The 13,197-nt window shown below is 50.2% G+C and overlaps 1 protein-coding gene across 6 annotated transcripts in view; it reads right to left on the bottom strand.

Moving 5' to 3' along the window:
• Positions 1-13,197, bottom strand: part of cenpf (centromere protein F) — a 133,920-nt gene that overhangs the window by 7,273 nt on the left and 113,450 nt on the right. For 5 of the 6 annotated variants that reach the window (XM_072509026.1, XM_072509051.1, XM_072509065.1 and 2 more), the window contains 3 exons: positions 8,274-8,411; positions 3,304-3,481; positions 769-1,365 (listed from right to left, as the gene is read on the bottom strand). In XM_072509026.1, coding sequence (XP_072365127.1) covers positions 769-1,365; positions 3,304-3,481; positions 8,274-8,411 — 913 coding nt within the window. The remainder of the gene's footprint in view (positions 1-768; positions 1,366-3,303; positions 3,482-8,273; positions 8,412-13,197) is intronic. The other variant, XM_072509042.1, reaches the window with a different exon arrangement.

Here is a 13,197-nt window from a genome sequence, read left to right as displayed (position 1 = left end):
AAATCAAGTCCTCTGTTAAATTTGGCAGGTGCAGGGTGAATTTTGTTCTTCCAGGTTTCTGATCCCGCCACCTCTGAATGTTACCCTGTCCCATTTTGTTAGTTAAACTTTATTCTCTAAATATATATTATTGATCAACAACTAAAACTCTATTTGGAGGGTTAAAGCATGTAAAAAAAAAAAGGATAATTCAGCTGCTGTTTACCACTTAAATTGTGAAAAGAATATCAAGTGGGTTTTGGAAACCCATCTTCATCACCCTCCATTTTCTCCTGAAGAGGGCTGACAATAACTTTGCTGTGGTTGTAGTGGGTGGAGGGGCAGAGAGAGGTACAGAAGTAACAATAGCGGATCAAGCATTCTTTTTACATTTCATCCGATTCTCCTCTCTGTTAAAATTAACAGAAAGGAAAATCAGGTAGGGTACAAATGTGTGTCTGCTTTATGCAGTGCTGGCAGATGTTGGTGTGCCACCCAAGTTGTTACTCTTCATAAATGGGCCTGAACTGTAAGTATCAAGACCAGAGCCAAGCCCAATCCTCACCCAAGGTCTAATATGGATTTTCTCCATTGCAAGAAACAGGTTGATTTTTCACAATTCAAAATTCCCATGATCAGAACCAAATTGTCATGTCAATGCTAGATCAGTTAATTCAGGAAACGTTTTCCAAGTTTTAGTGATTGATAAAACTTCAGAAGCAAATTTACACTTACAATGGCATCAATCTTTTCATTCTGATTCACTGGTGCACCATTGAATAAACTTACCCTTTTTAACTAAGTGTGGAAGGCCCTCTGGTTCATGTGAAGTTTTATCTTGTGCAGTTGACCTCAAAAGGACCCCGAGCTCTTTATCACTTCTTGTCCTCTTTGCAGAATTCTCCAGAGCTTCTGATTTCAATTCATCACGTTCCCCCTTGGATTCAGATGCTCTAACTCTCTTTGTAGTAAGATTCAAATTACTTTCTGGGCACTTTTTGTGAATTTTGTTCACAGCCAATTCCAACGGAGCATCCAAATTCAATCCTACAATACGGCTCACATCTGGAGAATTCAGATGTTTTTGCTGACTGTTTGACTGACCAGGTAACCTCTTTTCACGTTTTTTGTGCACAACTGATCTTGGTCCAGCAACTTGTTCTGCAACAGCGTTTTCATCTCGAGTATTCAGCTGTTGCAACTTATTGTTCAACAAGACAACCCTACTCTTTAACATTTCGTTTTCCTCCTCTAGTTTGTGGCTGCTTTTGATTAGGTTCCAATTTTTCTCCATATTTTCATCAGCTTCTTTTGTCTTTTCCTCCAGTGCCTCTTTTAGTTCTTTCATCTCAGCAGTTAGTTTCTCTATCTGTGAATCTGGACCTTCTAAGGTTAGAAAGATTAAAATGTATTAATCTCTGAAATCTTTGCACAGGCTGGATAAATTCAGGTTAATTAATGCTATTGTATTTATACAAATATTTGTTTTAACTGAAAAAGTTGGTTGAACTTGAATTGTGAGACAAAAATATCATACTTTTCCATATTTTCCCAATGTCACTGTATACTTGAAACAGGCATGTGTGTGTGTGGCTAATTTAGACTGAAGACAGACTGCAAAGTGAAAAACATCAAAAGGGGTTTGTAAGTATTTTGAAGTGGAGATGAGTATAGCTAACGTGAGTAGGATGAATAGAAATAGGAAGATAAAGAAGGTGACTTGACATTTAACTGTTGTATTTCAAAACATAACTGAATAAAGAAAAGTATTAAGGTTATTTATACCCAAAATTAGCAGCCCAAATAATTACATGAAAGATCTATATATTTTGGGAAAAGGACTTCCAAAGGGATGTAAATACAATGGGAGCGATTCTCCCAAAAGGGAACAAAGTCCCCTAGCGAGCATGTTGAGTTTCCCAGCATTCGCAGTTCCGAGAAGCACGTGGCTACTCAATGCGACTCGCGTTGAATAAGGGGCCTGAACGGGGAACGCACGGCCGAGGCCATACATAGCCCAGCTTTGTACAGTGGGGAGCTCCACTCGTCGTAACTCCATTGTAGCGAGAGATCGGGACGCCATTTAAAAATAGCGTCCCAATCACCGAGGCCCCGAAATTATCCCCGACCCCCAGCACAAATGCAATATGAGAGGGTCCCCGGCTGGTGTCACCTAGGCAACCTGGCAGTGCCAGGCTGGCATCCAGGTGGTACTGTCAGGGTGCCCAGGTGGCACTGCCAGGGTGCCCGGGCACTACCCTGCCCAAAGGGCATGCAGTTGGGGGCCTCGGGGAGACCCCGAGTGCCATACTCTCTGGTCCCTGTTTGTGGGGACCGTGCTAGACAGCGCTCATCCGAGGTCTGAGGCAAAGGGGTTGAACCCCAAAGCCTCAGATACCTCAGGAATCTGCACTTTGAAATGAAGCCTACTGCCTCACTCGAATATGTAGATTTGCTAAAAGGTGACCCTGCCATTGAAGGCGGGATTCATATCTCAACATCTCGTGAGATTGCATTGAATCTCGCGAGCCGTTGCGAGGTCTCCCAGATTTCAACGGCCACATTGTGCCCCACAGAACTGCTTTTCGGGCGCAGCGATGCTGTGAAATCACGCCCAAGATATTAAAAATGAGAGAGAAACGCAGTTAAAGAGGATTAAATGTTATAATGGTAGATGTGGTCATGAGATCTTGAACAGCGTGCGTATTGCAAACAAATCTGTGAAGAAAGCAGCTTGCAGCCATCCTCAGAACCTGTTGCAATAGTGGATGTTTGTGATAGTTTTACTGGATGTTTTATAGGGAAAATCTATGAGGACTGTTATCTAAAAAGGATGTTAAGCTTTAAGTTTACCTCGCCGGAAATGTTTGTAGACCTACAGTTAACTGTGTAGATGTAACCATGTGTGTTTAAGATTTATTTTCTTTGATAAATGTTTACGTTTAATATTTATAATCTCTGAGAGTGGTTGGAAATTTGTGCTGACTTCAGCACAGATACTTTCTCATTATACAAAATGGAAATTGTTGTGATAGCATCAGCACAGATACCTTATCACAAAATACAAATTGTTGTGATAACTTGTCCTAGGTTTCACTTTGGGATTTAAGCAATTACCACCTGCCACATCATAACAACTGTTTTCTCTCTAATTCAAATGTTGGATTCGTCTTCTGTCTACTTGCCCAGTTGGGGGCCGATTTAGCTCAGTTCACGGGACAGCTGGTTCATAGTGCAGAGCATGCGAACAATGAGGGTTCAGAAAGGCTCCACCTTCTCAACCTTGACCCTCACTTGAGATGTGGCGACTTTACTTTTACTTACCCAGTATCTGGCTTTTCTGTAGCTTTGCAAGAAGTTCCTCTTGTTGCCGAATATGTTTTTTCAATGACTCCTTTTCATGCTCAAGCTGTTTACAGCTTTTCATCCACAGTAGCAGTTTATTCTGAGCACAATCCTTGTCTCCTTTTAGCTTAGTAACAGACTTTTGCAATTCAGCTGCCTGGGAAAAAGGTTTAGATAACTTCTTACTTTCCAAAAAGCTATTCATTCATTTAAATAATTTTACTAATTGTTTTAAAACGTCAGTCCTTCCTAGACTCCAGAAAGCCAAGGGTGTGATCTGCTGGCTATGTCGCAACCAAATGGGCCGGTAGATGCCTCCCGTGAGCTTCCAAACCGACAGTACGCCTCGCAAGATCTACCCAGATCTTGCGAGGCGTCGCGATCGGGATACTGCCCACAATGGGCATGACCAAGATCCACGCGCTGAGGTAGGTTTTAACCCCACATGCGTGCTCACTGGGGAACAACCGGGCTTCCGGCATCTAACAGCTCCCCCAGGGAGTCCCCAACCATGCGTCGTCCAGTACTGATCCACACAAAAGTGGACCATGTGGAAAAGCACCCAGGGGTGTCCTGGGCCATGGGAGGCCCCGGGGCCGTAAGGCCCCTGGCCCTCCTCCTGGAATGTGGGCATCTTGGCACAGCTATCCAGGCACTGCCAAGGTGCCCGGCTGGCACTGCAAAGCAGGCAGCTGCATTGCCAGGGTGCCACTGCAAAGGGTCAGAGCCTCGGGGAACATGCGCAAGAAAGGAAGATAGAGGGGAGGTACGAAGTGTTAGGGGAGGGATGCAGGGTGGGTGTAGAGGAGCCTCTGAAGGTTGAGGAGGGGGCGAAGGGTGGGGTCCTGTAAGTGGGGGCGGCCCAAAAGGGTGCGTGGGAGGACCTGAAAAGAGGGGTGCCCTAGGCAATCCTATAGTGGGTTGACATCACTTGGGGGTAGGGTGAGGTAATACCCATGTGTGTGGGAGGGGAGTGTCATTGCCCATGGGTGAGGAGTGTGAAGAAGCCACAAGCCTTTAGAGATTGGAGCACTCGTTCAAAATGATGGCCCGAACTCGGAGAAGTCGGTCACGTCAGCGGGTTCAGCTCCCCAGTGATGAAAATAATTCTTCGTGCGGGTTTAACTGTGAAGAAACTCCCCAGGGCCCAAAAAAGTGACAAAGGACACGATCTAATGGAAACGTTTCTAAGCATGGTAGCGAGAGGGAATTGGCACAAGCCTCCCGGTGCTTAGCCCAGCGAGGCTCTCACCGGTATCAAACATTAATTGATCCACTTAACGAGGCCTCACAGACTGATGTAGAGTTTGGCATATGGCGCAGAAGTGAGGATCCACGGAGTACACCCAGGTTAGCTATCAGATGTGAGAGTTGTTAATGCCATACAAACTGACCCATCTCTCCCATTGACCCTCATGTTTATTTTTCACAGGATCTCCATCCGACGGTACTGACGCATCCGGGGTGGTTCTCTTCTGTCAACCCCCACCCCCTGCCCATGAGAATACTTCGGAGTGGAACTACATGGAGACCACCATATTTGCGACACAGCTCTCACCTCCACCCTCCACCAGTGCAGACACACACACGCACCTCGGTGGGCGACAGTAGTGGGTAGTCTTCTGGGGCATAATTTGCTGAGCACCACGCAGTTGCTGATGCACATCAGGTGAAGACAGGAATGCCCAGGCAAGACAGCAGCCGGAACTGGGTCCCAGTCAAATGCTGAGCCTCTGGACCTGGTATCCCTGGAGTGATGCGGTCGATAGGGTGCAGCTACGGTATTCAGTGGGGAAATGCCAGAGACACTCCAGTAGGTCCATAGTCGATTGGAGGGGTCCTAGGGGCTACGAATGCAGGAAATAGCTCCGGAGGCCAACACTACTAGGGTGGCGACCGCAGTGGAGAGCCTGTGCACAACATCAGCAGCATGAGTGGAAATGTACAAGGCGCTCCTCAATCAGTGACGGCCATGGTTTAATGCCTCAACAGCATGCCCCAGTCGCTGGGAAACATGTCCCAGTCCCCGGTGGAGCCTGATCAGGCGCACTGGAGCATGTCCGAGTCTCAAGTGGGCATTACCAAGGCACCCCAGAACATGCCCCAATCGCTGGGGGAGGTGTCTCTCAGTCACAAGTGGGCATTGCCGGGGCGCTTCAGAGCATATCCCAGTTATTGAGGAGCATCGCCGAGGGCGTTGACATCACGCTGCAGGTATTGGCAGAGCCAGATGACAGAGGGGCAGCCGAGGCTCGAACGAGCTGTCCCTCAATCCCGAGATGAGCCCAGGGCCCTGTGGGAGGGCGGGAAAGCTGGGCACCAACTCGGAGCTACCCTACAGAGTGGCGATGACAATCATCAGCAATCCCGAATGACACCACACTGGCAACGCCACGTCTCAGTCAGCCCCGGAACAGAGTGGCACAGCAGGGCATCTGCTGCCGGCAATGGGCCCCCAGATTATTCCCGCGGGGGGCATCAAAAGCCATGGGTGCGGTGGACAGCAGGATGTCTCCACCTCTGATGGTCCTCCTGGGGACACATCTAGATGCAGCGGTAGAACACGGAAGGCTAAGCAGGTGGAGGATCACTGGGAGGGCAGTGAGGGGGAGGGACAGACAGTTGAAGACACACATGTACAACATTCAAAAACGTTGCACACTAGAAATATGACGCCTCGGACACTCTTCCGCAATGCGGGCCAACCACCCCCCTACCCAGGCACACGACATGATGGGTGTGAGCAATCACTCAACAGATAGACAAGGTCAGGCTATGGCATAGATTGAGGAGCACCAACACTCAGTGCATCTTCGGCTGTCGCCTGCCTCCCCTTCTGAGTCCCTCCGTGGCCTAATGGAAAGCCGGGTCCTTGGAGTACGGGGCATGGCCTTATACATGGGCCACCTGGACTGCCAGCAGCACCACGAGGGCAGCCTCCGCGGGAATCTAAGATATCATCCAACCCGTGTAATCTTTGTATGGAACTGGAGAGGGTGAGAGACAGGCGACCAGATAGGCAAGGCCTGTGGTTGTCCCCATAACGAAGGGGTGGCATTGCAGAGACATGCAACCCCCAATCTCACCCTCCACCCCAAGCATGGGGCTGCAACCCCAGTGCAAACCCAATGCCTGGGAGCGAAGATGGCTCCTCACCTCCTCGGATCCCTGTAGCAGCCATTCCGCCAGCTTCACGCCTTTAGGTCTTCCACCTCGGGACCCTTCATCCCCTATTTCTCCCCCGCCCCCTCACCCAACCCCTACATTTGACACACGCAGCCCATGCAACCCAAGCCGCAGCAGGGGGCCCCTGTCACTGGACCCACACCCTGTACCCCAGATACCTGCCGTAACGTTACCTGGACTGGGCCCTGGTCCCCTCCATGGTACACACACCCACCTTCTGGTTGAGGAAATGTCCCTGGTGCTGGGGCGCAGCCCCTGGGTATTCGGATCTTGGCTGCTGCATCCGTGGTGTTGCTTCCTACAGTGCTCAGGCACAATGTCCAGGCTTCACGGTTTGATTGGGATGCTAGGCAATAGTTCCCACATGCTACATGGCATGCCTAACTAATAGGATCCACTTGGGAGCTCTGAAGTGCTCACTTAACTACGATTGCCACCTCCCTATTAGCAATAGCCTTAAGCCGTGCGGCCAGAGGCCTCCATGGTCAGTGGAAGATATGGATGGTCGGTGGGACAGATAGGCACGGCCTGTGGTTGCCCCCATAACGAAAGGGTGGCATTGCGGAGACACGCAACCCCCAATCTCACCCTCCACCCTGAGCATGGGGCTGCAACCCCAGTGCAAACCCAATGCCTGGGGGCGAAGATAGCTCCTCACCTCCTCGGATCCCTGTAGCAACCATTCTGCCAGCTTCATGTTTTTAAAAAGATGTACTAATTGGTGCCCGCAAGACCACTTGCTGGGGAGGTAGTTAGATCAAGGGAGGCTGTTAAATAGAGGGTCGTTTATTATTTAATTATCCAGAGATTTGCTTCAAGTGGTGATAATTGGTTTCTTGCCACAGCAGGATCCTGATTTCGCCAATGGGAGCGATCAGGTTAGAATGCAAACTGATCGGTGCCCGGCGCAGTTCTTGATTTTGGCCTCTCCTGCGATCTAACGGCCTTGGCGCGTTCTCGCTTAAGGCGGCCATTAAATCGTGCCCGAAGTGTGATTAAATAGCAGTGGGGAATTCGCCAACAGAGCCAGCGGGAAACTCCCAACAAAACCTGCCACAAATGACACATAGAAACATTTCTGTTAGATCAGCGGCGAGATTCTCTGAACCCCCACCGGGCCGGAGAATCGTCGGGTGGCGACGTGAAACCCCCCCCCACACCCGGCTTTTCGGCGGGGACGGGAATCGTGCCACGCCGTTAGGGGCCAGTGGCGTCAGTGCCCCCCCCGGCGATTCTCCAGCCCGCGATGGGCCGAGTGGCCGCCCGTTTTCAGGGGCTCTCGCCGGCGTAAAATACACCAGGTCCGTACCGGCGGGACCTGGCCCTGCGGACGGCCTGCGGAATCCTCGTGGGGGGGGGGATCTGGCCCAGACGGTGGCCTGGCCCGCGATCGGGGCCCACCAATCTGCAGACGGGCCTGTGCTGTGGGGGCACTCTTTCCCTCCGCGCTGGCCGGTGTAACGGTCCGCCATGGCCGGCATGGAGAAGAACCCCCCTACGCATGCGTTGGGATGACGACAGCACACGCTGGCACTCCCACGCATGCGCCAAATCGCGCTGGCCTGCGGAGGCCTTTCGCCGCCGGTTGGCGCAGCGCCAAGCCCTTCGGCGCCGGCTAGTGCGGCGCCAACCCCACCGGCGCCGGCCTAGCCCCTGAAGGTGCGGAGGATTCCGCATCTTTCAGGCAGCCTGACGTCGGAGTGGTTCACGCCACTCCTCGGCGCCGGTAAGGCCCGCCCCGCCCCAGATTTAATTAATTTTACCTTGCTGGTAGCATCTTTTAATGCAACATCTACTTCTTCTTTTGCAGTCTTTAAGTTGTTCATTTCCATGTTCTGTGCAGTGAGCTGTTGTTCCATTCTAGCCAAATTTTCTTGGTATGAATTTACTTGAACTTCATGCTACAAATAAATGTAGAATAAGGAAATATTCAAATTTTGAGATAAATATGTACAAAATACTCAAATAAAAATTGTGATCAATAAAAGAAAAACCAAGAGTAAATGATTACACAGGGCTGGATTTTCATGCCTCCATCATATCGGAATAGAGATATGCGGAATTTAAAATTGGCGGCCAGCACCCGATTCGGAGTTTCCTGACGCCATTGGCAATTTTTAACAGAGTAGGCGAAGAGTGGGTGTGAGTGAGCCTGCACATTTTTCCATTAAAGTTTCGCAATTTCATCAAATATTACAAAGAATTGAAATTTTACCATATGTTACAACAAATCCACATAAACAAATATTTCAGGAAAAAATATTCAAAAGAATACAAAGCCACATAACCCATACCCCCCTCCTTCCCAGCCCACCTCTCACGGAGCAACTGACAGTGATTAGTTCTTTAAAAAAGGCAATGAAATCCCATCAACTCCGGTAGAATCTCTCGGCCGATCCCCTCACGGTGTATTGACCTTCTCCAGGTACAGAAACTCCATTAGGTCCCCGAACGATGCCAAGGCGCTGGGTAAGGTTGGAGACTTCCACCCCAGCAGAACTCGCTTTTGGGCAATCAATGAGGTGAAGGCGAGAACATCCGCCTCCGCCCCTGTCTGTAGCCTTGGCGAGTCCGACACCACAAATATTGTAACTAGAGGACAGGGTTCCAATTCGACATTCAGAATCGCCAACATGGTGCTAAAGAAAGAGACCCAAAAGCTCACACGTTTGGGACAGGACGAGAAAGAACATGTGAGTGTGTTGGCTGGGTTTATGGAATACTGCTCACACCTATGATCCACCTCCGGGAAAAAAAACAATCATCTTCGCCGTAGTCAGATGTGCATTAAACACTACTTTGAGCTGGATTAAGCCCAGTCTCGCACACAAGGGCATGGAGTTCACCCTGTGAAGGATCTCACTCCACAACTGGTCATCTACTATGGGTTCCAGCTCCCCCTACCATCTCGCTTTCCCCCAAATCCACTTCTGCCAGTCCTTAGCAAATATTGTCTGATTTTCACCTATCATTCCAGGGGACAAGGTAACCTCATCACCAGCATTTTAGCCAATACCTTGGCACCAACATTCAGTAAAATAGAATGGCATGACCCACGTTCCACAGGATCCTTAGCTTTCTTCAGCAGGAGGGAAGTTGATGCCTGTACTAGTGTCGCCAAAAGGGAGCCCTAGATTTCCGTATATCCTCCGCCATTTTCGCCAACTCCAGCGTGAAGCCACCACCAAACACATCTTCCCTTCACTCCCTGTCAGCATTCCGCAGAGACTGTTCCCTCCAAGATAATCTAGTCCACTCCTCCACCATACCTCTTCCCGCACCAATGAAACCTTCCCATGCAATCGCAGAAGGTGTAACACCTGCCTCTTTACCTCTTCCATGTTTAACATCCCATGCCCAAAACACTCATTCCAGGTTAAGCAGCGTTTCACTTGCATCTCTTCCAATTTGGTCTACTGCATTTGCTGCTCCCAATGTGGTCTCCTCTATATCGGAGAGACCAAACGCAGACTGGGTGATCGCTTTGCTGAGCATCTTCAGTCTGTGCGCATTCAGGACCCTGACCTTCCTGTTGCTTGCCAATTTAACAAAAGGCCCTGCTCCCATGCCCACATGTCTGTTCTTGGCCTGCTGCAATGTTCTAGTGACTGGAGGAACAACATCTCATCTTCCGGTTAGGCACGCTACAGCCTTCCGGTCTCAACATAGAATTCAACAACTTCAGATGATCAGCTCTACCCCACCTCGATCCATTTGTTTTCATCCCATTTCATTTTAACTGTCTTTTACCATTTCTTTTTTTCTTAATATATGTGTAATCCCCCCCCCCCCCAATCTTATCCACTTTTCCTTAACCTTTCTCCTCTCTGCTTCGCCCTTCCCCTCCCCCCACATCTACAGTTCATCCTCTGATGTTAGTTTCTCTGCTGTTTGGCCTTTCACACCTTTTGTTCTCTCTGGGGACTGCCATTAGCACTCTTTACCCTTGGTTTCTGTGGCCATTAGCACCCGGTTTCCCTGGGTTTCTGTGGCAATGACTCATCTTTCATTCTCACTCCACAGTATAAATATTTCCCATTTTCTCGGTCTGTTAGCTTTGACAAAGAGTCATCAGACTTGAAACGTTAGCTCTTTTCTCTCCCTACAGATGCTGCCAGACCTGCTGAGATTTCCCAGCATTTTCTCTTTCGTTCCTAGATTAGCGAGTCCTGAAACAGGTCCACCAGCACAGGACCAACTGTCCGCCAAACGTCAGATAAAACTCCACTGGAAAACCATCCGCCCTGGAAGCCTTACCTGTTTGCATCCGCTCTATAGCTGCTTAGACTTCCCGAGGATCATGGGGTGCCTCCAACACTTTGTGCTCCTCCCCCCCATCACCTGAAGTTCCAAATCCCCCCAAAATGGCAACATATTTTTACAAAAAGCCTCAAACACTCAGTTAACTCTATCCGGGGCGGACACCCACCCATCAGCTTGCCGCCGAGTTCTGACCGAAATGATCTCCCGGGAGGCCACCTGCCGCCTCAACTGGTGATCCAGGAAACAGCAGGCCTTCTGCCCATATTCATAAATAACTTCACTCGAACACTGCAGCTAGCGCACCGCCTTGCCTGTAGAAAAGATAGAATTGTGTCTGCACTTTCTTCCTATACGCCAAGTGTTCAGGGGTAGGGTCACTTGAATACTTGTGGTCCACCTCTAGAATATCGTCAACTAGCTTCTGGCTCTCATCTCTTACCTCCCTATCTATATGCGCCTTGTATGATCTCCCTCTAATATCCACTTTCAAGGCCTCCCATAGCATGGATGGAGAAACAGACCCAGTCCCATTGAAACCCAATCACTTAGAAAGGCGGCTAAAAAAACTCCATGGGCTGGATTCTGATTGCCGACGGCGAAACCGCGTTCAGCAATTGGCCTGAGAATGTGTTTTTACGCTGGAATCGGGGGCAGAGCCATTTTTCTGATGCTCGGCCCCCTCAAAAACGGCGTACTCGAGGAGTTGGGCTCACGCCGTCGGGGCGGCCTCAGGATGTCAGCTGAGGCCCTCCCCCGATAGGCCGAGGCACCTCCGGCGTGGGCTCATGTCCTCACAACTTTCGGGAACCTCGCGTGGTGGCTGCGGACTGTGTCCAGCGCTGCCACAGTCGAGGGGTGAGCCGGTCCGCTGGCAGGGGGGCACCTTGGGGGTGGTTTACAGGGCGGCGGTTTTTGGCAGGCCAGGTCCGCGCGCTGCCGGCGCCACATTGTACTGCTCAGCCGCCGCCATACTCATGCGCGGCCACAGACCCGGCCATTTTATGGCCATATTCACAGGTAAAGCTGGGGGCTTTACACGGCGCGGCTGCTGGCCTCCCACCGGGTGGAGAATCAGTTCAGGGGCGGTGCCAACTTGTTGGTCGTAAGACCAGACGGATCCTGCGGACATAGCCGCAGAATCGGAGTATCCAGCCCCACATCCGTCAATAGCCTCACGTCCAACCTCCACACCAGAGGTTAGGGACGACCTCTAAAACTAAGTCCACCCAATGCGGAGCATGATCCGAAATGACTATAGCTGAACATTCTGCTTTCCTCATGTAAGGAATGAGAGACCTACCCAAAGTTTCGTTTGCGCATGCGCGAGATGCTGCGCATGCGCAGTCAAGAAAACGGCCATCGGTAAAGGAACAGCGATCTGAGCATGCGCAGTCGCTTCCTACGTGCTACATACCGAGCGTCAGGATGTCAGAGGCCCCAGACTGCACCAATTTAAAAGGGAAATGTCCCAAATCCAATTTAAAAGGGAAACGTCCCAAATCAAAAAAACAAAAATCTGTTAAAGCTGTAAAACAACCTTCCCTCACCTGGAATGACAGCACAGTGCCGCAAATTGACCCAGGAGATGAATTTGACCTCCGAAGAACCCTCCGACAAGCAGTTACCTACGCACAAGCCGATGATTCCGACCTTGAATACTTCGATGACGATCTTTACAGTGTTTCCGGACCTCGCGAGCCCAATGATAGCTCCGTGGTCCTATATGACTATGACTCGGACGAACCTTTCGTGTTGCACATTGGCGGCCCCCACATTGAATCCGACGCAGATGCAGATTCATTTTTCGGATTTGAGGATCTTCAATCCAGCAGATATGACGTTCCAACTTATCAGTACCGGATGATGCTGCAGCCTGACATTAACAGACAGGGAGCGGTGCAAGCACACGGAGAGTGCCCTGCTGCCACACAGAGCGTGGTCCACGTCCCGCTTAACGTTCCCGACTCTATGAAAGAAGCAACGCAAGACTCCAGAGCGCAGTCCTTGCACGAACAAGAAGTGACTCCAGTGTCACAAGCCTCCACACAGAGCTCGTGGACGGACTCCACGATGGAAGGAACGCAAGACTCCAGAGCGGAGTCCTTGCAGGAACAAGACCATGAGGGTCTAGCAACCTCTCCTGACCAACCAGCGGCAGACGATGCAAGTCTGCCATGCTCACGTGAACAGCAAGAAGGCTATAACAGCCTACCATGCTCCACTACACAGCAGCATGAACATGACGGTCTCTCATGCTACAATGAAGGGCACAGCGCTGAAGACTGTTCAAGCCCAACTGAAGACAAGCCAAAGGAATCGCCTCGTCCAAGCCCGAAGAAAAAAGGTTTATGCGCTGACCTTCAGGATCATTATAGCCGAACAGAGATTAATAATGCTGCACGGCCACAGAAGGATGCTGAGGAT

Source organism: Scyliorhinus torazame, chromosome 1, assembly GCF_047496885.1.
Source record: "Scyliorhinus torazame isolate Kashiwa2021f chromosome 1, sScyTor2.1, whole genome shotgun sequence".
Classification (NCBI taxonomy): Eukaryota; Metazoa; Chordata; class Chondrichthyes; order Carcharhiniformes; family Scyliorhinidae; genus Scyliorhinus; species Scyliorhinus torazame.
The sequence above is the reverse complement of the archived record's forward strand: the minus strand, read 5'-3'. Positions and strand labels throughout refer to the sequence as shown.